General features: G+C 39.5%; 2 protein-coding genes across 5 annotated transcripts; one reads left to right on the top strand and one right to left on the bottom strand.

The window, feature by feature from the left end:
- Nucleotides 1-442: 442 nt before the first annotated feature.
- LOC124341929 lies at nucleotides 443-15,633 on the top strand. Of its 4 annotated transcripts, none has more exons than XM_046794889.1 (8): nucleotides 443-650; nucleotides 720-790; nucleotides 1,538-1,655; nucleotides 10,631-10,839; nucleotides 12,547-12,682; nucleotides 14,481-14,614; nucleotides 14,692-14,977; nucleotides 15,053-15,633. In XM_046794889.1, the coding sequence occupies exons 3-8, from the start codon at nucleotides 1,583-1,585 to the stop codon at nucleotides 15,124-15,126; spliced, it is 912 nt and encodes a 303-aa protein (XP_046650845.1). In that variant the 5' UTR covers nucleotides 443-650; nucleotides 720-790; nucleotides 1,538-1,582; the 3' UTR covers nucleotides 15,127-15,633. The 4 variants fall into 4 exon arrangements, with proteins under 4 accessions (XP_046650845.1, XP_046650843.1, XP_046650844.1 ...); XM_046794887.1 differs by having other exon boundaries at nucleotides 720-850; XM_046794888.1 differs by having other exon boundaries at nucleotides 443-790.
- Nucleotides 15,634-15,947: 314 nt separating this feature from the next.
- On the bottom strand, nucleotides 15,948-19,926 carry LOC124341810 (tetratricopeptide repeat protein 7B-like). Its single transcript, XM_046794759.1, has 12 exons — nucleotides 19,614-19,926; nucleotides 19,333-19,548; nucleotides 19,011-19,262; nucleotides 18,686-18,939; nucleotides 18,232-18,618; nucleotides 18,013-18,164; nucleotides 17,448-17,934; nucleotides 17,218-17,386; nucleotides 16,882-17,114; nucleotides 16,695-16,799; nucleotides 16,514-16,605; nucleotides 15,948-16,169 (listed from the first exon to the last, which is right to left on the bottom strand). The coding sequence occupies exons 1-12, from the start codon at nucleotides 19,726-19,728 to the stop codon at nucleotides 16,037-16,039; spliced, it is 2,595 nt and encodes an 864-aa protein (XP_046650715.1). The 5' UTR covers nucleotides 19,729-19,926; the 3' UTR covers nucleotides 15,948-16,036.
- Nucleotides 19,927-27,964: the final 8,038 nt, after the last annotated feature.

Below are 27,964 nucleotides of genomic sequence, written 5' to 3'. Positions count from 1 at the left end.
CTGTAATAGACTAGTAAACGCATCCCATGAATAAGCGCGAAAATGCTGCTGCCAAATCTTCTTTTTATGTTTCATCATTATTTCGCAAATAAATTCCTTGCCAAAATAATTCAATCAAATATGTCGTAAATTATCTAGATTTGTTCTGGCGATGCTGATATTTATTTTAAAAAAAAATGTAATGAACCACAATGTCACAAAATCTAATAGCGTAATGAGTCCAAGGTGCTATTTATTTTATTAGTTCTTTGGTTGTCGGGTTTGTCGTCTAACGCGCCTTGTCGGCTCCAATGAGCACGGGCTACACGAGAAACTGAAAAACAGACTTTTCCTCCGGTCTCTTTTAAAGAATTTGACGGGTAGTATACTTCTGAGACTCGCTGTGTAGTAGCATTACGCCCCTGTAGTAAAGAGAGGTGAGTAGGGGAGGAATCGAGACTTCGAATGTCAGTAGAGCTCTGACTCTTGTATAGGCGACTAGCCATCGATATATAGCTTGATATTAGCTCAGCAGTCAGCACCGCTGCTGGTTTTTCCTTGGTCAAGTTATTCCCATTCGAAATATGAACACGATCGTAGTTGCGGCATAGTTCGACATTATTTTTTAGACTGCGTGTCGAAAAGAAGGATTAAAGTGCATAATCATCGACGTACGCAAAATAATTCTTTAATTTTTGATTTCAACGACTGAATGTCAACGCTCAAGTGATTCTCTATAGGTAAAAAATAACAAAAAACCAAAAAAAACGTTAACATCTGGTGACCGCACCTGACGTGAACCTGCAACAAGGTACGGACGTCGATCCTTAAGTGATTGGCAACATAATTTGTGAATAACGCACAGTACAGGGTATGTATACTAACTATACACACATAGACGTATGCATAGTGTTTGTGCATCTTGATCTATTGAAAATCCTTTTTTTTCTGTTGCCTGTTATTCGAGTCAAACCAGAATGGGAAAAGTAACGTACAGCACAAGTTGTTAAAACTCCTTGGCGAATCTCTAGATATCGTCTATTTCTTTCTTTTTTTTTTACCAGGCAGCCAAGCCGAGCCAAGCAGTCAGATAGAGCATTCAAAAGATCTCTTTTTAAAAGCTAGTTCAAAGTCTCCGGCTAGCCTAATCCAATCTGCCTGATTTGATTGGAAGTCGAATCCAAAGCCTTAGGCAAAGAGAGCGGAATATCAATGGACCATTATTCCTCGTCTTGTCCCCACAGTGATATCCGACCATGAGTACATGGGGGTATAGATAGCACAGTAACCGTAGGCCCATTTTCATGGAGAGCACAGGAAGAAGGAAAAAAAATCATACGACAATCACTCAAACAATATTCAATTTCAGTTAAATCACTTTGTGCTGTTCGGTAATATTTTAGGCGGGAATTTTGAAAAAAAAAGTCAAAAGTAGCTGTAAAGTTGGTATGAGATTTCCTCTGAAAACAAGTCGAGCGGGCATGGTTGTTTGTCTTGGATATGCTCTAAAGTATACGCGTGAATCGGCTTTTACAACTTTGTATTTCCGTTTGAATAGTTCCGCACACTCGTTTTTTTCCTCCGGTTGTCCCAGCAATCTGTGATGCTGCTGTCGAAGCGATCGGCGATGGAAGTCTTCCCGTTTCTTCTACTCTTCTTGACAACATCATTAACAGGTAAATATGTCATAGAAAATATGCCTAAATTTTCATGGAAACGCTTAGAGGTTTAAATGTTGAATCTTCTGTTAACTACTCTATCGTAATAATAATATTAGAAGACAGCTATAGCTAGCCTAGCTCATAATAGCCGTGACCATTTCTCGGGTAGGGGATCGCGCATAAAACGTGCAAGGTTGGCACACCAACGCATTGGCGTGCAGTGCAGCAGTTGTGGGTCAGTTATGCAGCAGCTGTCCTTTCTCGTACTTGTCTATTATATTTTCTATGTAGTGCGCGTATATGGAAAATGAGATGTTTCCCACACACTAATGGACTTCATGTTTGACTATTTGAGTGGCATGTAAAATTAATAGTAGCTTGACAATTCAACGAAAGCAGCTAGCACCCGGTAGCACCCCGCACCCCCAACAGTCGAAAAGAGTATAGCGCTATGAGAAAAAAATGTTAAGTTGCATTACGTTAACTACAGCAGCAGACTTAGAGCCCAAGGCAAAAGGCCTTGAAATTTGTTCGACATTTTGCGCTATTGAATTTTTTATTCGCATATCAATATGTGAACATATTTTGAAATCCATATGGCAGTCTCAGTCAGTCGATATAATATGTGATACAACATTTGGCAAATGTCTGATGCGGACCTTTTAAGAAAAAACTTGACGTGATGTTGAAATTGAAAGTAAAAGTGAAAAATTGATAGTGATGTTAATGATTTGTTTTGTTGGTGTGGCTTATTGCATGCAGGATAATTCCTTTTGAAACTTTCACTAACCTATTTTGCCATATGCCGCCTCTTTATTTGGAATGATTGATGCTGTTTAAACTAACCCGTCTTAATCAGGTCTTAATAATGTTGCACTGCTCATGAATTGCGAGTTTGAGCTAAATATGTATGCGCTTTCCATTTTGACTTCTCTGCAGTCTACACGTATGTATAGTGCCAACTCACAACAGTGCTGATTTATTAAACTGTTGAATAGACGACTAAACCGGATTTTTCTCTTCCTACGTCGTGTAGCGTATATTTCGTTCCGGAAGAGTGCCCAGGAAAAGATGCGTCATTCCAGCTCCATCCTTGAAATAGTTGTCTATTATTATTTTATGTCGCAATTGTTTTTCCTTTCTTGAAGGACATTTGCTTTGAAAAAAAACTGTCGAGAAATCAAATTCCAGACAAAATTAATTAAGAATATTATTTAGGCATTAATTATTTTACGAATAAGGGATTTCTGGAAAATGAATAGGATGTGACAATATTTTCCCACGTATTTTTAATTGGTATTTTATAAATAAAATAACTGGTACTCCCGGGTAATACTAATCCTGATTATATCCGTAGGTATTTTATATGCAGCAGGTGTTTTATAACTGCTTAAATGTTTCATGTTAAAAAATAATTGGGTGCTGGATATTACGTAAATTAAGAAGGGACGCACATAAACGAAATTGAATCTCGGAAGTCGGAATCTTCTCATTGATAACGCAGGTAGTCTATACACGCAGTATTACGTTTCATCTAAATTTGCGTGTTCGCGAACTTCTCCTTCCCGTTTCAGATGTCAAGAATAAACGTGCATAAGCATATTTACAGCATATTTGTGTATAAGGGGGGTTCCGGTACAGATGCTATCGCCGGCCCCTGCGGGAAAAGGGTGTTTCGATTTTCGTCCGGTCGCGATACAATTTCAAAGTGTCGATAAACTATCTTAGTTACACCTAAGCCCATTTTTGTTACACGAAATAAATTCCGTACAAAATTCCATAGTGATAAATATCAGTTTGTAAGATCCAACCAAAATAATTTAATAATAAGTTTGAACCAATTTTTTCTTTCTTTTTTCCTCTTTTAAAAAAGCTATGTGAGACGAATAAGCATATTTTCATATTTTAAACAGGATTATTTTTTCTCGAATGCTTGGATGAGTTTTATCATAGTGACTTTTAGGGCTAAATATCCAGCTGGCGCTTTCGTCCTATTTAAGTGGGCACTTGAATAAATTTGAACTAAGACAATTTCGATGTTTGTTGTACTTTTCCAACCACGTTTATGTGTTTTTATCGTGTATTACGCGTGGATGGATGGCCTTGCCAGTATAGTCACCTATTAGCTACCAAGTTATCCAACCGCTGTCGAGATAGGCTTCTATTACGCACGATTATTCCAACATTTTTCATCATTTAACAGCAGTCTTATCATACGCTTTGCTCTTCACTGACTCTCGTGAAAATGAGCGTCACGCATTTTGCATCCAATGTTTTCCGACCATACCAAATAGAAATCAAATTCTAATTTAAGTATTTGGGAGATCAACCACTGCGGTATAGCGTCGCACAACAACGCTTATCGCTATATTCTATGGAGTGCGTATCGGAGAGATAAGAAAGAAATCATTCAAAGCATTTGGTTTGTGTAAACGTGTGAAACACCACGTCATTTTTTCCGTTGAGTGGACTCGTGTGCTCTATTGCTCGACACATAAACAAAACAGGACTTCAACTTTCAGTCCCTTTTTTTTACCGTCAAGAAAATAAGAGGATTTTTTGGTTTTTAAGAGGACTTGAACTCACGACTCAATATTATAACACAAACTTCATAATGGCCTTTTTTTTTTGGTCCGGCTTTGTTCTGGAAAAAAAAAGGAAGATAGAAGCTTTGAAATGTGACTTGTGTGTATCCGGCTCCGAATGAACTTTGATGGAGGAGAGAGAGAGATCGAGGGGTTGGGGGGTGGGTGGGTGAGAGGTTGTCTAGATGACGAAAAGTCAAACTTTGAATAATCGCGCCAAAAGTTCGTACACAGGAGTGAGATCCGTGAAATGGCCCCTTCATCTGCTGGTCTCTCTCTCTCTCTTCTATCCAACACAGAAAATGGCATCGCGCGTTTTCGTCCTTTTCACCGCGGCCGTGAAGCAGAAGATGGGCGAAAGTTTGCTCTCCCTTGCTGCTGTACATCTATAACCTTTTGATCAAATCAAATGATAAAAAGCGGAAATACGAGAGTGGGAGTGGTGCTGGTGGTTGGGCAGCTTGTGTATGTGTGTGTGTGTGTGTTCTTTTGTCTGCTGCTGGTCTCTTTTCGCCCCTTTTGACTCTTTAATGATCGAGTTTGACGCTCGGCCATTACTTGAGCGCTACTACCGTCGGTAACCTATATACATAACATAGCGATAGACCGTTAAAAAGAGAGCGGGATGGTACAATACAAGAGCCGCATGATTGCTCGCTCGGTGCTTGCAACAAGACTATACAGGCCAATTAGTGAGATGGCTTTTTACGGCTCTGGCCTTTGGAAGACATTAACGGCCGTTTCGTCAATGGATTATCATTTCAAAGTGATGATTCGCGAACACAAAGTAGCCGACTAACATTACACAACGGCTGTGTATATGATATGGTTTATTAGGAGGGCCTAAGAAATTCGTCATTGCATCTCGGTTTTCAGTTCATGTCAAGACCCTCCCAGATAAGCTATATGACTTCTCAATTCCCATGTGTATCTGTATAGTTAAAAAGAACGAGCTTCATCTCAAGCTTGATCCGTGCCTTTTTTTCATCCTTGGGGATGAATAAAGCAATTTGTAAAATACAAAGTGAAGTGTTGCCGTGTTGCATCATCTTTGCGTTCCAGTTGGCTATCCTATATCTTTATACGATTGACTAGGGCCAGAGAAACGGGAAGAGCAATTCGTTTGTAGCAAATAAAGCTATATAGTTAATTGAGATCGGATTATAATTATTGTTTCAGACCAAATTGATTATATTACTTTGATAGTTCAAATTGAGATTTGTTGAAAAAGATTCATTTATTTCTAAATTGAGATATTAATAATATCCTGTTGTTATTAGATCGATGCGAGATTTTAAGATTCAATATTCTGATTGCATTACAATTAAAAGGATGACGGTGACGATGGCAAATGACGGTGCTTGGGTGGTTTTTGATCTGCACCAATTAGTTCACATATACAAAATTCACTTTTAAAACACAAAACACATAGACCTTCAAGTTTTGCGACTGAATGCATGAATGTCATGTGGTCATTGCGCGTCATCGCCATCATCGCCGTCATCGCCACTGTTCCGTAGATTGGCCGCTCCGTCGGGCCGGTGTGTCGTGGTCGTATCGCCACATCAAATCGAATTCCTTTATTTGACGCACGTTGGTGACTGAGCACTGCCTAATAGTGTTTCGTTTACTGAAACGGCCACGATCGTCACGGCCGATCGAAAATAAATTCTTTCACAATTCAATGCACCACTACCCAGCAAATGCGTCACCTTTCTGATTATCTTTAACATATGATCAGACTGCCTTTACTAATAAGTAGTTATAGTTCTATCGAATAAAAATCTATTAATAAAAAGAAAATTGCTATCCACTATCATTTGATAGCTTGGTTATTTCAATGATGCAAAGTTAACCAATCGAATTAATTTCGAACCCGTCTACGCGTTGGATTTAGTGTTTAATTTACAAAAGGATTAATAAATTCTTCTTCTTCGTGATTTTTATTTTTATTTTCCGCCTATGAATAGAGATTGCTTCTTACATATTCGGCAATATTTCTCAGTTTTATACTGTTAATTACCTGAGTAAAAAAATTTTTTTTCGCAAAAAAGGCCTTGACATAGCAAACAATGTAGAAAATTGGCCAGAAAGACAGCAGCCTATGATTTCTGCGATCCACAATAGCTTGTTGGTGAAATTCTGTGTGTGTGTTTGCGTAACTATACATAGATAGATGTACAAGCATTTTTTTCCGACACCGGAAATGGCGCGTCTAACTTGCTCTTGGGCGTTATTTAGAAGGGGACTTTGACTGCTGCGCGCTTCTTAACTCGGTCGGCCAACCGTAACTCTTTGTATCATTTCTCTCCCGTCCTCTCCACCCTCTATACATGGATGGCCAGCGCCGGCCATTGCGTCGAAAGGAAGAGAAAAGGAAAAGAGCACCAGCACAGAGACAAAAGGACCATACCTGAATACCCCGGCCGTGCAGAGAGAGACAATAGGAAATGTAATATGTACCGAAAGATAGTATGGTATAGAGTACTAGAGAGAGAGAGAGAGAGAGGTACAGGAGCGAGCGATGGAACGTAAAACATTACCAACATAAAAAAGCGGTTTAATTTCTCCCTTTTTCCTGTCCATTTATTTGTTCTTTGAGTTTCGTGATTATACAAAAAATGTTTTGTCTTTATAAGGAAATTTTAGATAAGGTGATTGTTTTCAAATTTCAATCATAAAACAGAATTAATTAAATTACTTAATTAGTGCATGTTATTTGCGACTTTAAAAACAATTATATAATGTTTTGTCTAATGACGTGACAGCGTATACTGATTACGGATCCGTGTTTACTGGGAATATCTTGGGTATAACTTAATTCAAGGCTTTTTGTTTCAAGTTTTCCACTCGTCTTCGATCACTTTAATGGTCTCTGTTGGTAACTTTCAAGAGCGTGATGTTCTTATACTCTTTTGCGATTCTCTCACGCCCGCGTTCTCTGTGCGGCCCATTTATTATATTCGCACCATCAAAATCTATAGGGAATGGATCATTTTAAAAGTTCAGCAGAGCTAATACAGCTAGACAGCAGCTAGTTTCGTCTGCCAGTCTAAATTAAAAAGGCTTACGGAGGGAAAGGTGTTAATTGGCAGCACCGGAAGGAAAAGTATCGACTTGATTTCGACTCACGGCGATTCATCGAAGACAAGACCTTACGGAGTTGAGTCACAAGTTCATTTTCGAACTGAGAGTTGGTGTGTATAATGCAGTTGTAATCGGAAAGCGCGCGTGCCATCGACATCAGAAGCGGAGGAGGAGAGGGCAGCAGTTATGAGCCAATTAGTGACGCATGCTAACTTTGCGTATTGAACCAATTTCATCGAGCAGTGAACATCTGTGAAACGAGAGTCACACGGTGATCAGCATATCGATCGCCAAATCTCTCAAACTTGACTCTGCCGATTTTATAATCTGCCAAATGTCATTATCACTTCGCTTTAGGCCTCCTAATAGGGACAATGTTGTTAGTCACAAGGCAATTAGCTGTACGATCATTTTCGTATTTTTATTTCAATGCCAAGCAATTAACCAACACCGTCGCTGAATTTCAGTTATTTCCCCCCGGCCGCGCAAAGTAACAAATCATTTGAAATACAGATGTCGACATTAGCTGTGGCAATTTATAATCAACAGCCATTAGGTGGAAGAAATGTTGCTAGCGTAGTTTATCAGGCCGTAACAACAGGACTATAGATGGGAAAGAATTAGTTCATTGAGGGACTGCACTGTGTTCAACACCATCACGTACCGCGAGAGCGCACACGACTTATTTCTGTAGCAATTCCCAGCATGTATTTGCAACCTCCCACGTACATACAGATAACGAAAGGCATTTTCAATCACCTATTTTGTGTTGCCACAGCCCTGCTGCTGCACAGCAAACCGTTGCGTCATTGTCGTGCCCGCCAACGCACAGCCAGACAACTGTCAGCTCCTAATAGATTGGATGTTCTGGTCAACTGAGAAAGGCTGGCGTGTCACGCCACCTCACAATCCAACTACAAACCTATGGTTATACTGGTGGGCCAATCACAAACAGCATGTTAACTAGGCCGACAATACCATAAGGAGAGGTTATTTTTTAAGACCGGCCCAGGGAAGATTAGACGTCAATATATATGTATGTAACAACTTGCCGTTGAAATCGGCCAGCAATTGTCCAAAGTTACGTGTTTCTGTTACATTCTACATCATCGGGCTTGCATATGTCAATTTCTAAAAGCGTTGGCATTCGCCAGAGCATTTATATACCATGTTGACGCGGAATATCGTAAATGAAAAAGAATGTTCGTGAGCGCTTGCCAGACCATAAACACCGCCACAAAAGCCACCGTTCCCCCGAATTTCTACAGAAAAAGAAATGGGCAGATTGAAAACTATTTCATTTTAAAGCTGTATAAAAATAACCATTATTAAAATAGTCATATGATTCATCCGAGAATTTGTCGCTGGAAATTAAGTAATAGTGTCGTAATATTCTGCTAAATAGAAAAAAAAAAAAAAAACTTAAAGACAATTTTAATTCTTAATGTTTTCCTATGGTTGACACAATTTTTTTGCAATAAATATTGTACCAGTATTTATTGGCGTGTAATCTACTCTCTCCAGCGGTACGTACACCTTACCGCTTAAATAACAGTCGCCACAGATTTAAGAGTTATAAGACTCCATGCGTGTGGTGCCAAGCTGATTCGACTTGTTTTAATATGCTGCGCTTTCTTGTTGACTTTTTTGGAGGCGCCAGTCACATTTGAAATTTCTCATTAGAGCGCGCATATAATGGGCCAAGTAGACGCTTATCTTTATCTTATTGGTTCTGGGGCTAGCCAAAAAATAAGTATAGACGGAAACCGTTAAGTCTGGATTATAGTTGGATTTTCAAGTAGGTATATACACAGCTTGGATAACTTTTTTTTTTCGGAAAACTCTTGATACACCCTCGTTTGATTTCGTCGGCCGAGGCAGTTACGCAAACAGAAAATAACACAAAGGGAAATCCAAAACTCGACTCTGCTCGAACGTGTGACTCACTTACTCCTCTCTCTCCACCCTCTTCTGCTCGACTGCTCACTCTTTTCCCCTCTCTCTCTTAGTGTCTCGGATCATTTCCTGCCTCAGTACAGAGAACTCACCCTTATACACTGGTATATACTCTCTCATCCCTTTTCCTTCTCTTCTCCCAAGTCCTCCACCCACCCACCCGTTCGCTGTTGCCAGCCGTCATCGTCTAGTAACTAGTGGAGCAAGCGGAGCAAAAGCGGAGCAAGCGGCGGAGAGGATGAGGGTTTTCTGGTCGATCCGGATGGTTTAGTCCGAAGTGAATATGCACTGCATGGCGATGTGTAATCGACGGCTTCGCCTTCCATTTATATACAATGCGCCTTGGCTACACAGAGGCAGTTGCTGTGGGCTGCTGGCCGCTATAATACACAATATAGATGTGAACATGTGAACCTATATATTGATAGCCCTGTACAGTGTACAAGGATAATGGACACATGGAAGCATCGTCAATTCGAAATGAGGAGCATGACTATCGAAGGTCGCACTCCTTTTGTCATTTTTTCCCATGGCTTTATCTATACAACTTTAGCTTCCTGGCTTCCTCCCCCAGCAGATCCACATTATTTCGATGTTGGAATATTTACTATTTTATTTTGCCAGTTTATAATTTCCCATTAGGTTCATCTCACAGTGCAGAATATTGAACAATTTGAGTAAATTGTTTTTCTTTATAATCCGATGAGGCCTATGGTTTTGAGATTACAGCAAATCGTCTTATTAGGAATACTGCACAACTAAAGAAGAATCGTATAGATTATTCCGGTCGAAAGACATGTTTTACACAGCACAGACCACTTCCCTAAGGGAGGATCACAACCAGTGCAGGGGTTGGACAAATGGAAGGGGGGGGGGAGAGAGAATTTTAGTCAGAGATGGTTGAGTCATGGTATGGGAAATAAAATTAATGGTTTGTAATATCTATATTATTTTCTTCTATCGCTATACAATATTAAATGAATTAAAAATAATATTTAATTAACTGCGATTTTCAACTAACCTGCGAGAAAAAAAAAATTTGATCCATTGGAACGGGATTCCTGTAGATCGGCGCGGTGAAATTTAATTCAGCAACCATAAAACAATGTTGCCGTCGGAGAGAAAGTGCCATTGAAGAAGTCACACTTTCTTCCGTTCCCGCGCTGTTTACTATGAGCGCACTAAAATGCTGTAGGAATTTAATAGCAGAGGAGAGCACTGTGAAATTTATCGTTATAAAATAATCATTGGTTGGCCCATGGCAAAACGTTGGTTCACACTTTCAAATATTATACTACAAGTCTACAACGCATTCATATCAAAATTGAAATATTGAAAATCTATTTTTTTTAAATTAAACAGGTGGAGTTTTGGCTCTGAAGATGGTCCAGGTCAAAGTCCCATTGGCGGCACTATCGGGTCACAGTGTACAGCTGGAGTGTATCTTTTCTCTTGATGGCGAATCTCTTTACGCTGTCAAATGGTACAGAGGTGTCGACGAGTTTTACCGCTACGTGCCCGCCGAGGAACCACATGCTACAGTCTTCGGTCTAAACGGAATAGAAGTCGACGTGAGTATCTTTTCGTTCATGGGAATATACAGTAGCTTATCCAATATAGTCTCGACACAGCCGCTTCTTCCATAAATTTGGGAAACAAAATTTAATTGTTTAATGCGCTTAGCCCCCACTAAGCAAGAGGGACAGGTAAACCGAAAATGTTTGGGAATCACATAACCTTTTTCTTGTATTCAAATCACGGCATCCCAAAAAGAATTGAAGAATTCTAATGGATCTTTAAAGCTTTTTTAGTCAGTCTATTAATATTTGTAGTGGATATCGACCAAAATTTACTCAAAAACACAACGCAATTGTTGTAAAGATATTGAACTCCAAGTTAACTTCTTTCCACTCTATCGGTGCAATTCGATTTTTAAAAATCAACCTTTAAAGAAATGAAATGCAGGATTGCAGATCAAACGCAAAGAGCTTGCTAGAATCACGGATAAGATCACAAAGCAAGAAAGCGGTTCATTCTATCGAGGTTGATTTGATTTATTATTTTTGATATATCCCACTATTCCCCGCACTATTCAAAAGGAATTTTTTTTTTGCTTTTGATGATTTTCCATTGCCTCTAATATAATAAATGTAATGCAATCTGAGATATAGACTAGATCGCTTTCATTTTTGAACAAAGCTTTGCGCTTGAATGCTATTATTGACTAGTATGTACTGTGGCCTTATTCCTTCTAAGAACAAACCAAAATCGGGTATAAATCTCAGGAAAAAAGAAATTCCAAATTTATGTTCAATGTAAGACGTAAAAAAAAATATTACGCAATATCCTGTGAATATTAATTATAAGTACAATGTCTTTAATTCAAATCGTCTTTTTTTTCTATACACGAGATATTTAAAAATTATTTTTTAAAACTTAAAGTAAAAATCCCTGCAATTCATTATACACTTGCTTTTAGTCTATTGAAATATTTATTCAATCTACTTTCGAGCGGTCTTCCTTTTCCGTTGTTCGGCTTAAACTTTATGTGCAGCCTACACGATTCAATCATGCTATCACGGTGTCGGGAATCACGCACACACAACCCACCGAGTATCGAATTTGTGTGTGCCGCGCACATCCGACAATCCCATATAGTAGTACAGGCCAGCAGTTGGCAGATCAAGAGCGATGACCATCAGCGGCGATTCTTATTTCCAGAGCTGTTGGCTCGGGTCGGGTCGGTTCCTGTGTGCTGGCGTTGGTGTGAGCATGTCCATGTCTGCAATGAAGCATCTGCTGTATTAAAGATGGAAGTGTGCAACTGCGTGCCTACACGCAAACACATCTGTCATCCCGATACAATTCGAATCTATCCGATCTAGGCAGCACAGCCAGTGCTTTACCTGATGCGGAAAGCGAAAGCTATATAAAACATTGCGCCAGACCCGATGCATATATCCCCCCGTATATCCTCACCTAACTTTCCGGAAACAGGGGGGCATTGATTCATACAGAAACAACAAAATCATTATTCGAAACCTAAATATTTCATTCTTAGAGATTATTTCAATACTAAAAAAAACAAACAAAGATTTATGTATATGAATGGAAAAATAATAATTGTTAACGAAGATAAGATACAATAGGTCACCGATAAAAGAATTTGTTCATAAACGAAATTCAGAAAACTGTTTTAGGAAATTTTAAAAATAACTGTGTTTTTTGTTGTTGTTGTTGTTTTGATCTATTTTGCATTTATTATCTCTTATATGCAGCTAGATGAATCAAACGCTAATCGATTGGTGTTGCGATCGATCACAGCCGAGACGGCCGGTCGCTTCCGCTGTGAGGTGTCGGCCGAAGCGCCCTCGTTCGAAACCGTTTCCGGTCACGCCGACATGACAGTAGTCCGTAAGTGTCGTTATTTTGTTCTCTTTTTCATTGCTCTTTTTTTTATGTACCATTCGCTTTTTCTTTTTTTTTTCCTTTTCTTCTCTTTGTTGCATCAATGTGCGCATTACCGCCCATTGTCCTTAACAAGTAGCTTTATGTCTAGTCGATTTTTTTGTTCGGCTATTCGGCCGCCTCCTTTGAGTCGCCATTTGCCGCTTCCCTTTTTTCTCTCTCGTTGCATTGACGTGTGTTGTTTCATTAGCGTTAGCATTCCACGACTATTCATCACTATGGGCCCACTTATTTATCCAACAACGAGTAGTAGTAGAGCACACGGTAGCAACTCGTGACATTTTGTCAACACGTTATATAGTATAGCTAACTAGCTATACATGGCTCAATATAGTATGTAGGTATATTTATTTATACGTAAGAGGCAAATAAGATTTCTAGTTTCGATTTGACAAACTTGTGATTTCTTTTCCCATCAAAATTTGACATTGAGCCGTGGGTGATTCCTTGGCAACCAGTCAGATGCGAGGTGACACCAAACCAATTCCAACAGGCACATGCCCTCGGATTAGAGTGACGTCTATATACGTATATATATCATCTTGACGTTTTTCATTCACGTCGTGACTTATTTCAGATCTTTCTTTGAGTCACCCAGCCCTCCATATAGTATAGGAGCGATACTTCCAGAAAGCGTTCCAGAACATTTTTGACAAATGCTTCAATCCTAAAATTTGGTTGAAATTTCAAATCTGTCATATTTCGATATGCGTTCTGAGTTCAGAATTATAGGTCTAACAAACGATAAAACTTACAAATTTCAGTTTAGCATTTACAGCTAAGCTTGATTGAACAGCTGGAAATAGTGGCCAGCTATTATCGTGTGTTTTCGCAGTTTTCTAAGAAAGAAAAACAAAGTCGAACAAAGTCCGCGGGCGGTGTCAGCACATTCGATTCCTTTTTTATTTATTTATTTATTTTGCTTTGATGGTTGTAATGGTTGTTCGTTATTACAATATTTGTTTGTATCACCTGTTCCTCGGTGCCACACTCCGGCACTTTGACGTTTGGTGCCGCCCAGACTGATGGTGAAAGTCCGCACTTGTTTGGACGATATCGACGGCCGCGCTGAAGTACCATACATACGAAATGTATTTAATGTATCCAACAAAGTAAAATCCCTAGACCTGACCTAGACATCCGTAGACACCTGATTACGGTTTATTTTCTCGCTTAATATTCTACTAATGGGAGTTACGGTTTAGTTGAGTTGTGAAGGTTAACTTTTTTACAAGAATACTGTTCTTGGGTGGTAAATAACTTTATTTGTACAGGACAAAAATCATAAATTCCTTGGCACAATTCAGATTTTTAGGTTGCGTCTTGGTCCCCTTCTCTCTTTTGTTCACACGAAAAGTGGGAAAACGCGCTGGATCTAGTGTAGTACTACCATCTAGCGAAGGGCGAAATAAGCGACTCCCTCAGATCATCCAGCGGGGATCCTAGGGATCGTTTACGATCGCTAGCGCTAACCCAAACAATTATTTTGGACCGCTTCTGCTAGGCTTGGTTTAATTAACGCCAATGCTGTCGAACGATTCTTCTAATTTTGAATAAACCTGGGATGCTCAATAGAAAAGAACGTTAGCCGGATTATTCGTGATTTCCGTTTATATCAGTTGGCACTAGCGTCCGTTTGAGAACGGAAATACCTCTCATCTCGATCATAACCCGCATGTTTGCTCTCGTTGAGTTATGAACTATTAGACTTGTTGTTGAGAAGCCATTTGATATTATTTTCCAGAACTTCCTCAACGCGGACCAGTCATTGCAGGGGGTAAGCCACGCTACTCTGTCGGAGATCAAGTCGATCTGAATTGCACATCAATGCGCTCCTCACCCGCTACCAACCTCACCTGGTACATCAACGGAGAACCGGTAAGACACCAACTCCCATTTTGTTCATCGTTGATTATTTGTGAGTTAACATATAATTATCCATTTTCCCCATCCAGGCCGAGCGACATCATTTGAAGTTCTATCCGATTGTTGAAGACATTGACGGGTTGGAAACGTCTATGCTCGGCCTCCATTTCGTCATCAAGACGCGGCACTTTCGAAAGGGCGATCTCAAATTCAAATGTACCGCCACACTGGCAGCTCTCTATTGGCAGAGCAACGAAGCTTCCGCCGAGCCGGATCGCCCTGTCCATCACCAACGTTCGTCCTCCTCTGAAGTTTATCTGGACAGCCACCGCACATCGACATTGGCATCAGCAGCTCTCACCGTTCACTTTTGTGGTTTGTTTATAGACCATCAATTAAAATTTAAGAAAATATCAAAATGATATTAACTCTTCTACAATCGATGTCTAGGGCCACTGCAACGATCCGCTCTTTCGGCGTGCTTTCTAATTGTGATGCTGATCTACGCAGTCAGCTTGAGTTAATTCAACTCCACGGAGGGAGCTTTCGCAAATAAAACTTGTACAGTACAATCGGCGAAAAGCAATAAGTGAACCGAAGACAACCCAATGTACAATGTGTGTAAATGGATTCTTATTTCTTTGATATTTAGTTGAATGCGATAGGTAAAATAATTTGATTCTGCAAATTTACGTGGTTTATATCTGTTCTTGGCTTTCTATTATCAAATTGAATTCGTCGAAAAAACGAAACACTTTTCATCGAGTTAAGGTTACATGCGTGTCCGTAATTAACCTTTTGAAATTTGAATTACTTTAACCACTTTCAGTTGACTTTCTGTTTCTTAGACGTACGCTTTAAACTACTTACATTGACTGAAACTTATCCTTTTATTACTGTCAAAATGTAATTTTTAAATGCACCACGTCATTAGTCTTTTACACTCGTCGAAAGTTGTTAATTCGAATATAACATTACTGCTGTATCACTAAAGTAAACTTTACTCAATACAATAAAGTTTCACGATCGAACAACCCGTCTGTTTTGTTGTTGTTTCTAAGATGCAGTGCGGAGATTGAGGATGGAAATCTAAAACTAAATATGATTAGACTTCAGTCCATTCACCACAAACTCTTCTCTATGGTAAAGATTTTTTTTTTCTAGTGGAAATTTACTGACCTGAGTAGATTTTTTCTCTGATTAACAAAGTACCTGATGGGAACAATTCAATATGAATTTAGAATCAACAAATCAACGGACAACGATATTGTTGGAAATCCCACCGTACCAAGAGACTAATCACTGAGTAGTCTTCCAAAATACATAGTAGCCTAATAAAAATTGATACATGAAACAGGTAATAATGTATTCTACGATTGAAAGAAACAAAAATGTAACAATTAGAAGAAAATGTCAACAAGCATTGAATTTACTTTATTCAAAACACAATGGAACAGCACTAAAAGGGGCAACAGGACTACTTTTTTGGACTTCCAATGCCGTAGAGTAGCTACGCGCCGCCAAGTCGTAGTCTCCCATGGCTTCCAAAACTTTTCCCAAGTTATACCTAGAATAATATTTAAAAAAAAACGTAATTAATTTTATTTTAGTGGGCGTCCGCAACCAACTTATTCTAGCGACTCAGTACAAAAGGTTAAAATAACAAGATCGCAGATCTCAAAACATTTTCAAAGATTTTAATATTGCTTTCCATTTCAAAATTAAAGGCCAATTAAACAAATCATCGTCTCCTGTCCTGGTGCAAGTAAAAATTAGAAACCCACGTGTTTTAGGGTAGGAGGAGATCTTTACGGTTACTTAATAAACAAAATTTACGACAAACTTGATATGTCGCAGAGCTAATGCATTAGTCTGATATAACCTGGATATAACCGATCTGCAAATAATTACCAAGAGTTCTCAGCAACAGGGTCGAGGCGAACAGTTTCCCTGAGTGTTTTTTCAGCTAAACGATGACTGCCTAGGTAGTGGACACAGAGACCCTAAGTTGACAGATAAAAATACGATGAAAATAAAAGCTCACGAGAATGTTCAATATGATAACATAATATAAAAGTCTATCTTCACTAACAAGATGTTGAAGACTGGGAATGTGAAATGGGCTCAATGACGTAGCGTTCTTAAAATACGTATTGGCTTCTGCGAACTCGTTCTTTGATTCATGAATGAGGCCACGCTAAGGGAGGAAAAGTGAAATAAAAAAATAAAACCCAAATTAAAAGACAAAATAAGAAAAAGAATTAAATTGTTTTTAGTACCAGGTACATGACGTGGTGAGAGGCGGGACTTAAAAGTGCAGCCTCCTGGGCACAAGCGAGTGCCTCTTCACATTTTCCTAGCCTGACGTACAACTCTCCGGTCAAAAGCCAAATTTTAAGCTGAACGTGCCAAGCCGGACCCGGCTTAGGCAAACTGGAACACATAGATGACGTCACGTCCGACAACGCCTGTTCGGCACGGGCCGCAGCTACTGACTGGGCGTAAATTGAACCTAAGAAAAGTCAGGATTTATTTCAAATCTCCTCATTGTTAAACTAAATACCCAACAAACGCAATTAAAATAAGTTGAAACTTGAGATTATGATATGCCTTACTTTCACGCTCATTGGCGTCATTGGAAATATGTTGGGCCGAAATAGCACTCATTGCGAGGCTTCTAGTATCGTAGTTGCTGTAACTGTGACTGACGTTGTTTGGATTGCTCTCACTGGCCACCGGCCCACCCGATGACGAATCCTCGTAAAGTTGCTTCCACAAAGCCAGCTAACAAAAACAAAACATGGTTTTATTTACATAAAAATTATTTACATAAAAGATAACAAACCATGTGTTTGGCGGTGCCGAGCGCAACTTCGCCACCGAAACAACGTTCTTCCAACAGCGTTTTGATATAGAGCAAGTCGAAATTGTTTGGGTATTCTTCCAGGGTAGCTTCCGCCAACGAGAGCGCTCCTTGGCACTGATTCACATGCGATTCCTCCTCGTCATCACCATTAGCGGCGGAAGAAGAAGAAATTTGCGACGACGGTGATGCAGCTGAGGTGGAAAGCAGAAGCGAAAGGAGAAGCAAAGACGGGAGGTGCTCTCCACGCAAACGCAGAGCCATCCGCACTTCGGTTAGAGCTTGAGTCACTTGCCGGCAGAAGGAGTGCGTTAGGGCCAAGTAAAAATGAACCAGGTGATCATGGGGATCGTGGTCGGCCGACTCACGCAGCGATTTTAGACATTCCGTCATCCAGTTTTGCTTCAGCGGTTGAATCCGACTCTGGCGCCACTTGATAAAACATGCAACTCCTCTTATCAAGCACGCTCTGTAAGGGAAATTAAACAGCACAGCTATTAGTACAATTTACCATTTGTTACAACAGCATCAAAACAAATCAAGTCACCTGGAACTGATATTAGAATCCTGTTTCACCGCTCGTCGGACTGCCTCCGTGGCCAGATTGAACCCATCATCAATAAGATTGAGATGTTCCAGGCACACCTTGGCTGCCATTAAACAAGGGAGAGGATTGCTCGGACATAATCGTGCAACTTCCTGCGTTGAAAAGATGGACGGGTAAATTTTTCACGATTGAATAAGATGGGTCGATTGATTGACAAACCTTTAAAACCAGAACGGCTTTGTTGAATTTCCCTGCAGCAATTAGTGAATAGGAAAATTGCGACCAAATATGCGCATCCTCGAAGGAGAATTTCAAAGCTCGCTCCAGCGACTCGCACAGCATGGCAGTCTGCCCGTGCTGAATGCAACAAACGATTAACAAATCGTACACGACGGTTGCGTTTCGCATCGAGGCTTTGCGGAGATCACGAAATTCGGGCGATTGGCTCAAGACCGCATCTCGGACCGCCATAGCCTCGCTCAAGAGCAGAAGAAGAAAAACTTCTTCGTTTACATCGCGCGGCGAAAATAGGCTAGAACCAGTGTAGTATTTCGATTTCCAGTGACTGTTTGGACCTTTTGCTGAGCTTACAGCCCAATAATTTCCCTGAATAAGGATTTAAAACCGTTTGAAGAAAAGACTCGAATCAAATCAGTAAAAGAATTCGTAGTACTTGGCACATTTTGCGTAGTAAAACCTCTGCCAATTGTCTCGCAAAAGTCAAACGCAGTGTCTGAGTTGCAGATGATTCCATGGCGCGTAAAACGGTGCGGTATCTGGCAATCGCTTCACTCCACTTCTGAGCTTTGATGTGAATCAAAGGAGCCCTAAGCAATGCTGTTTCAAGAAGCATTCCTATTCTCTGTTCATTTAAAGGGGGTAGAGGTGAATTTGATCCTGATGTTGCAATACTCCAATTACTTTGACCTAAAAAAGTCATAAAAAAATTTATGAACTTAAGCAGCAAAATCCTCCACAGCAGCATATTTTTAACCCACCCTGTAATTTATCTTGCTCTTGTAAATACAACAGTGCAATGTCACCAGCTGTTTCCATACTTTTGAGAAGTTGTTGTTCTTTGCTTTCAGGTGTTTTCCCAAATGAGGTTCCAACAGGAATCTTTTCTAAAGCTAATGCTTGCACAGCAAAAGATTCAGCAATGATTTTGAGACTGCGGACAGGTAGAGGCTTCTCAGTCAGCTGATCCAGGCCTGCCTCAGACAAGAACTGCAAAGCTTCATTGTATTCTCCTAAATTGACAATTTTTTTTAATGAAAACACAAAAGCTCAAAAATAAAATTTTAACTGTGCATTGTTTACCACATGCAAAATGTAATTTTGCCAATAACAGTTGAGCATCCATAGACCCTGTCGTCCTAGATCCTTCTATTCCCGCTGATAGAGTCAAAAATTGCTTTGCTTCACTCAATCCAGTTTTGGATGCAGCAATCGCATCACTGGACGCATCATATGGCATATGTTCTTCTAGATATTGCTCCAGTTTGGCTTCTCCGAGTAGAAAATTACCCAATTGATCTGCAACATATCAAGCAAAATCATTAGTTTGATCAGATGCAAACTTGTTCAAAAAGATAACTTACCATTAATTCCAATTTTTCCACCTTCTGTTAATTCGATTAACTTTTTCCAATTCCCTTCATCTCGTAGTTTCTGCACATCTATTTCTAATTTTCCTGTAGATTTCTTGCTAGTCATTTCAGGCTGAGGGTTATTGTCTCAAGCTAATAGTTGTGAACCAAATCTCATTAACCGATGTGTATACTTTATTAACCACGTAACTATTGTTTTATCATATCAATTTCTGTCCGTTTATTATTATTAGTGTCAATGTTCAAACTCTGACAGAGATTTTCTCCGTTTTTATCTTTAAAATCCGTCTGCTTTGACTGCAGCTGTCATATGTGGTTTACATGGGTACCATTAGTTCTCGGAACACTACACAGATGGCTTTTTGCAGTTCCATAACACTTCATATTAACTTGATTGTAATCATTGTTAAATTGAAGGGTATTGTTCCTAATTCGGGACACTTTTTGGCTATTGCCGTTTCGCATGCTTTAGTATAGGCCGAACACCTTCCTAAGTCGGGACACCGATAAAAAGTATGGGACAAAGAAACCAAATGCGGGACAGTCGCCAGCGCCATCTACCGTTGGTTGTGTAGCAACAACCACTTTTTGACAGTAATGAAAACAGAAATCAAAACACACGATTGGTCTTACGGATAGCATGTTGACCTATCAATCTCACGTACAACAGGTTAGGGTTCGACTCCCTTCACATCTAAAAGTGTCTTTATATGAATAAACGTTAATCAACATATTTGACTGTCAGCATCCCTCTTATTCCGAATTGCACAACTATTGTCAACGGTATTACACAAGAGATCATTTTCGACAGTGTTTCATGGCACGTTGGATTGAGTGACGGATAACGAAACCGTTACCGTTTTTTGTTCATGTTTCAAATCCCAGGAAAGGCATTTTTTAAAATATTTCGAATATCGCCTCAGGGCTGTCCCGAATTTATAGCACAGTAAGGATACCCGTAAAATAAATTTGACGGTCATTTCCCTTTGGTTTTCATCACCTGTTGAAGAGTTCATCACATATTGTCGTATTCCGATGGCACAGTGGGTTCAGTCGTTGGCTTGGAACCACGTTATGCTTTTAATTATTGGTTCAAATCCCAGGAAAGGTATTTTTAAAATTATTTCGAAAAACGCCTTAGGGCTGTCCCGAATTTATAGCACAGTAAGGATACCCGTAAAATTAATTCGACGGTCACTTCTCATTGGTTTTTATCTAACATAAAAGAGTTCGAACCGACGAAAGTCGGTTGTATTGACACAGTGGTTTAGTGCCTGTCTCTTACGAAATTTTTGGTTTGGTTCTGTGTTCGAATCTTACTTTGGTTATTTTTAAAAAATATTTCAATCTGAAGTCTATCGAAATTATCTTCTGAATTTGAACACGGGGCTGAAAACGACATTCAATGAAAATGTCATCTATGTCAGCAATTAACCCGTTGAGCCATGAGAACAACGAAAGTCTTCTACATCGGGGAGATTATGTTGCCTGTCGAATTATTTTTACATACGGGTACACTACTGGCTATGGCTATGGCTTTTAGCTAACCCCTGTGTTATAAATTCGGGACACCCCTTGGGCGATATCCGAAATAATTCAAAAAATGCTGGTAACAGGATTCGAACCCATAATCGATTACTAAAGCTTGCGTTAGAACCAGCCACTAAACCATTGTGCCAATACAACTTATCGATATTGTTCGAACTCTTCTATGTAAGATAAAAACCAATGAGAAGTGGCCGTCGAATTAATTTTACGGGTATCCTTACTGTGCTATAAATTCGGGACAGCCCTAAGGCGTTTTTCGAAATAATTTTAAAAATACCTTTCCTGGGATTTGAACCAATAATCAAAAGTATAACGTGGTTCCCAGCCAGCGACTGAACCCACTGTGCCATCGACATACGTCAATATGTGATGAACTCTTCGACAGATGATGAAAACCAAAGGGAAATGACCGTCAAATTTATTTTACGGGTATCCTTACTGTGCTATAAATTCGGGACAGCCCTGAGGCGATATTCGAAATATCTCAAAAAATGCCTTACCCGAGATTCGAACCAACGACCAAGAAAGATAATCCGATTCCCAGGCAGCCACTTTATCCACTGAGCCATGGGAACATACAAGAATAGGGCGATCTCTTCAATGTATGATGCAAATCGTAGGATAGAACACGCAGAATTAATTTTACGGGTATCCTTACTGTGCTGTAAATTCGGGACAGCCCTGAGGCGATTTCCGAAATAATATCAAAAATGCCTTGGATTTGAACCCACGACTGAGAGTTTATAAATGCGATTCTTAGTAGAGTCACTCAACCCACTGTGCCACAAGAATTTTTTGGAAAGTGTCTTAACAAAATTATATAGAATTAACAATTAGGGGCAAGACTCTTATACAAAATCATAAAAGACGTAATGAAAAAAACTTTCATCATCAATATTCGACCTCACAATAAGTGTCGTCCAGGACGGAACTTAGAAGTTAGATAGTAAAACCCTGATTTTGACAGTTCAACTAGTGCCATCTTGCGTACATTATACTGTCCCGATTTTGTGTACTTGGGTGTCCCGATTTTGTGTTATGGGATTTATCGCCAGCAAGCTTCAAGTTCGATTTGATGGAAATTTCTTTATTTTTCTTGCATTTCTATGCATTGAATCTAAAGATTCTGTCGAGCTCTTTATTTTAAGACTAAATTCAGCTCAAAATAACCCCTAAATATCTTAATATTGCAAGATTGCAAACGTCCCAAATCTAGCTTTTTTCTAAGTCCTTTTTCCCAATATATTTTTTGTCATATCTTTAAAATTTGTACAGCTACATTGACATAGTTGTATATAAACGTAGATCCGTTCATTTTCTTTAATTTCAGCAACTTTTCTTATCGAAACTCGGGTTAGTTTTTGTTTTAAACTGAAAAATGTTATTTCGTCCCAAATAAGAAATTTTCGGGCCTGTCCCGAATTAGGTACTTTACCCAATCTGTTAATCAGCAGTTTTATTATGACTTTTCATTTTTTCAATAAAACCGATACGCAGCATGACATTTTTCAAATATTTTCTGAAATTTTGGTTGTAATCAATTCGGGTCATTGAAATTTTATAAAACTTTAATATTGCACAATTCGCCATTTGAAATAATATTGCGGAATTCGCCATTTTGAAATAATACTGCGCAATTCGCCATTTGAAATAATATTGCGCAATTCGCCACTTTGAAATAATATTGCACAATTCGCCATTTTGAAATTGCGTAGTATAGTAAAAGTCCCAGGATTAGCATTCTTCTCTAGTACTGTTTTCACAAAATTAATCAATTTAAAATTAATGCTATTAACAAGCAATCCACCACTCAAGTGCACCAAATCCATGGACCCCCCTTATTTTTCCCATTCCGCTATGGGACCTAAAAATCTGAAATAATTCAGGCATATCCAGTTTTTTACTCCGGATTCACCTGTTTTTGCAGAATTTAAATATTCCCTGCGGTTCGGGAGATATTTAATGTTAAAGTTTGAGTTTTTTCAAATTTTAACAATTTTGGGGGGTCTTTGGCATCGCTTTTTGGGTAAATGCTAACCTTAAAAAAACAACAAATTCAACCAAAAGTTTGCTCGGCCATCCCTTAACACCAATCCAAAAGGAATTTACATTCCGGATTAGATTGGCTGAGTTATTCCCAATCTAGTAAAGTGTAATTTTGACCAGTTTCCCACCCAGCCTAGTCGCCATTTTTTATGACTCTCCCTCGCGTTCCTAGCGGATGACAGACGAAGCATACGAGTTCTCTACACCTCGGGCTTCATATTGCCGGCTACTACACTATATGAAAAGGCCTACAGTATGTCCCCCGGTCTAAAGTGAAGGCCAGGAAAGCGTAGCTTCGTCTGTCATCCACTAGGAACGCGAGGGAGATGGTTTCTAAACAGCATCCCTTCAATCCCAGCATCTTCAAGTCCCAGAAAAAACGTCTCCTATCACCCCAAAACGCCCCCCCCCCCCCAAAAAAAAGCGTTGCCAACTCGTTCTTGCGGTTCCTCGAGCCGCAACACGTCGTATAGCTGTTTTTTTTCTCCTCTTCAACTCAATCAATACGCGCCGGCGTGACTTGAAAGATCTTGAAGGCTCACGGTCATCGCACATATGAAAGATACAAAGATAGTGATCCTTTTTGCGTGCTAGTCCAAAGTCAGCGGGACGCGATTTTCTTTTTTTCTTGCAAGAATTTATTTCGCTTGGCATTTGATTTCCACTCCAGTGTTTCTTTTTGGTCCCTTTATGCTACGCGGCTATATGAGCAAGTAAAAAAAAAGTGATGGAAGCAAATCCCAAAAAACTGTTCGTCTGACACATACATCGTATTTCCTTTTTTCCCTGTCTTGTTCCTTTCTTCAGAGGAAAGCGAAACGACATACGTGTTTGACGAATCATAATATAAATTTATGATTTATCCTTTTATTTTTCTATAGGCCTACGTTTTGACCTTTTTAAATTGTAAAATCTATTTTGATGATCTGGGAGTAGGCCTATAAGCCGATGGGTAAACGAGAGAACACCGGAGAGAACAGCTTGTCATTAACGGACCCTGTCAGATCATCCGTCAGTCCATCCATTCAACAACTGGGATTGATAATTTCTTGTAGTTCATAACCGACGGCCATTCTGAAAATGGATTAGTGAAACAAGCAGGCTCTCGTGTACACGTTCAACTATGCACGTGCAAGCAGACTTTTTTTTTAAAGACGATAGGACTTTGGGGGATTTGCCTTTTACTCTTTGGCTGTCTGCTTGTTTGTCTCTGACAGACATAATTTATTGGTTAGATTTTTTCTGAGGTCCCTGACCTTCCTCATCTCATTGGTCATTTTCATTCTGCTGCGGACCATCGTCTTTATCTTCTTGTTCAATTCATATCCTTACCAGTTAATCCTATAATAATCTGTTACTATTAGTTACTTTGCTCATCCTTACCGCTTTCCTCATCCTCGTCTGAACATTCATCCTCTTCTGAACCTTTGGTGTCTTCTAGAATCAATCTCCCCAAACTCATCATCAGACTTATTAGTCATCCCTATAAACCAATGGCTGTATCTTGTCAAATAAATAAATGTTAAAAAGTTAAAGCTATAATTGTTGGAAAAAGGAGGCAAGCAGAGGCTTCTTTTTAGGTAATGCTCGTAGAACGCTCGTGTAACATTCAGCATGAAGTAGATCTGCCCATAGACCCTCAAGAAGTGGAAACTCCCAGCTCCAACCATAGTTGGACATAAGTTGCCTACCACATAAGGCGACCTATATTCGGCAACCTAATATTATATCCTGGTGTGCTATAAACATAAAGATTAGTGTTTATTAAAACATTTTAAGAATTTGCGAAAGTTACCCGTACTACTCTGCGTAATCCATGTTTGTTAAATCAAGAAATCCTGTAAAGTTGTTCAGAGTTACGGTGGGAATTCTGGGAACAGGAGAAACGGCTGTGAACTGTCGTGAAAATAGCGTGAAACTAAGTTTTTTTTTCGTTAAAGACGTGTGTTTTGAGTCGGTTGTATCGGATGCAAAAATTGAACAAATTAAAAAAAGAAACTTACAACCAACGGTAACCTCTGAATTGGTTTCGTCTGCGTTGGTATGGGAAGTGTAGTGTCCAGCATCGTTCATTTTGATCTCTTTGAAAAATAAGCGACGCTTTTTGCCCTCTTCTTGGATCTGAATCCTGTTAAACCACACATGTTAATAAAATCGACCGTTTCGTTGAGAGTTTCTTATTTGAAAACAAACTTTTTATCTGTTGGTTTGAAGACTTCACCGTCCTTCTTCCAGATCACTCCCGCGTCATCCTCGTCAACTTCACATTCTAGCATCGAAGAAGAGCGAAGCCATTGCAAAACGTAGGGTCCGGGTGGATCAACGAAGTTAAAGATTGGGATTCACCTGTCCCCACATTCTCACAAAGACTCACCTTATATTCAATGACATAGCCAGTGATCGGAGAACCTCCGTCATTTTCAGGCTTAGTCCATGTAATATCTGCGTGATCAGCATCCCTGTCGACGACTTCAGCATTGCCTGGTTTCCCTGGTTCATCTGTTATTTAAAATACCAAATGTGAGTAAAGTGAAGATTCAAATCCACTCTTGAACCTTACCCCAAGGATCTTTGGCAAGGAAAACTTTGGGAAATAGACCGGCTCTGAATTTCTCATCTTGTTTACAGCCACAACACGGAATTTGTATTCTTTCTTGTTGATTAATCTTTCACACTTGAAAGATAGAGGCTGATTGACTGGGGATTCACCAACCGGATTCCATCCACCTGTTGGAAAGAAATGATCAAGTATGACGATTGCAAATAGTCAATTAACGACCACAAAAGTGACACTCACCCTTGACAGACAAGTCCTGGCGCTCGATGATATAGTTGACAATGGGCATACCACCGTCATCCTTTGGCTTCTTCCACTTGAGAACGCAGGAATCTTGGAATATATCATGAACTGAAATGTCTTCAGGTGAGCCTGGCACATCTGTTAATGAAAAGTAACCAAAATAGTTCATTAGCTATTCACAGACGTCAATAATCAAAGGGGAGAATATTTAAATTCCGGAATTATTTACCTTGAATACTAAAGTTGACATCCTTGTTCCAACACACAAGCTTGCTCATTCCGAAGGCGAGCGGCATGAGAGATTCTGGCTCGGTACATTGGAACGATTCGTCGATTATGCAACAGAGAAATCGTTTGCTAGACGCTGGCCTTATAAAAATTAAAGAAACATAAATTTATAACAACATTAGGAGCATTAATAGTTATTACTCAAGAAAAAGCTGCTTTATTTCTTTACTGCGACAGGAATTGAGCGTCGAGCAAATAATGTTTGCTTGAGACAGCACTTTTTGTCGCATCGCACGAAGATTGTTTTGAGTGTTCAGTAACTCGAGGTGGGTCAGAAAGCGATCTTGATAAGACCTTTCCACTTTGTCAATATCAACTTGTAGCTTTGCCAATTTTTTTCAATCATCTGAGCTTCATCTGAAGATCCATTCTATAACAAAGAAACATTATTAACTGCACAAGTCTTGAAAATAAATTAAAAAACAAAACAAAAAACAACCTTGTTAGCATTAAGAATTGCAGCTACTAATTTTTTCTTTTTTCTCTGGAGAGTATTTGATTCGGCTTTCAAAGTTAAAAGATGTCTACTTTCCGAGGAAGTTGTTTTAGCAGCATCATCTCGTAGTTTTTCCCCCGATAATTTATCAAGAGAAATTCTAACAACGTCAGGATTCATGGTCGCTGGCACACCAATGCGTACAACTGTAATGGAAAACACAATAATAAAGATTGCGAACAGATCATATTTAATTACAATTAACTTACTGTCGTATTTCGAATCAATTTCGTTCATAAGGCGATTTGCTATCTCATCAATTGCGTTGTTAGAAGGTGCACATACTAGAATGCATGGGTAGCAGCCGGTTGTTTCGTACTGCATACACCTCACGCGTTTAATCATTTCCACAATGACGCGCGTTTTTCCAGTACCTATATGAAAAGTGCATATTAGGACATTTAAATTTTAAAAAAAGACAACCGAGGACAAAATATCTAACCTGGGGGTCCCTGTAAAAGGGCAACTTTGGGTTCACGTTCTGCTGAGCTTACTTCCTTTGTTATAGACGCCACAGCTTTATATTGAATAGGATTCAAAAAAGCATGATTATCATCCAGCACTGCGTCCAACTTGAATGCATCTTCATAATCGCTGGGATGAAGGATAACTTCGCATAATGGGGAACGAGCTAACTCGGCGATTTGAATTATTTGTTTAAAGACCGTGTTAAGTCGTGATATTCTAGTGACAGTGAAAATACTGCCCAGGTTTGGAGGGACATGATACATTAAAATCCGCAAAACGAACGATGTAATGGGAATGTTAGGGTCCTGACAAGTTTTTAACAGGCGTGGATCAATTTCACCAATCTCCCAGCTCCGGTATCTCACGTGTTCGGCAACAGCAAAAATTTTCTTAGGGGGTTTCTGGCGTGAAGTATTGAATGTGATGGAAAAGAGGTCCATATTTGTTATTCTTGTAGGCGACAGAGCTTCACACCGAAGAAGAGTGAAGCCATTGCAAAACGTAGGGTCCGGGTGGATCAACGAAGTTAACGATTGGGATTCGCCTGTCCCCACATTCTCACAAAGAGTAGCCCATACCTCGTGGAGAATAAGAGAGGTGAAAGTGCTACAGTAATCTTCTAGAGTGGAATACGCTGAACCAACTGGTATCAGCGAGAGCTCTGGAAGACTTTTATAACCCTTTCCTTGTACTGCA

Source organism: Daphnia pulicaria, chromosome 6 (assembly GCF_021234035.1).
Source record: "Daphnia pulicaria isolate SC F1-1A chromosome 6, SC_F0-13Bv2, whole genome shotgun sequence".
NCBI classification, from domain to species: domain Eukaryota; kingdom Metazoa; phylum Arthropoda; class Branchiopoda; order Diplostraca; family Daphniidae; genus Daphnia; species Daphnia pulicaria.
This window is presented reverse-complemented; position numbering and strand designations above follow the sequence as displayed.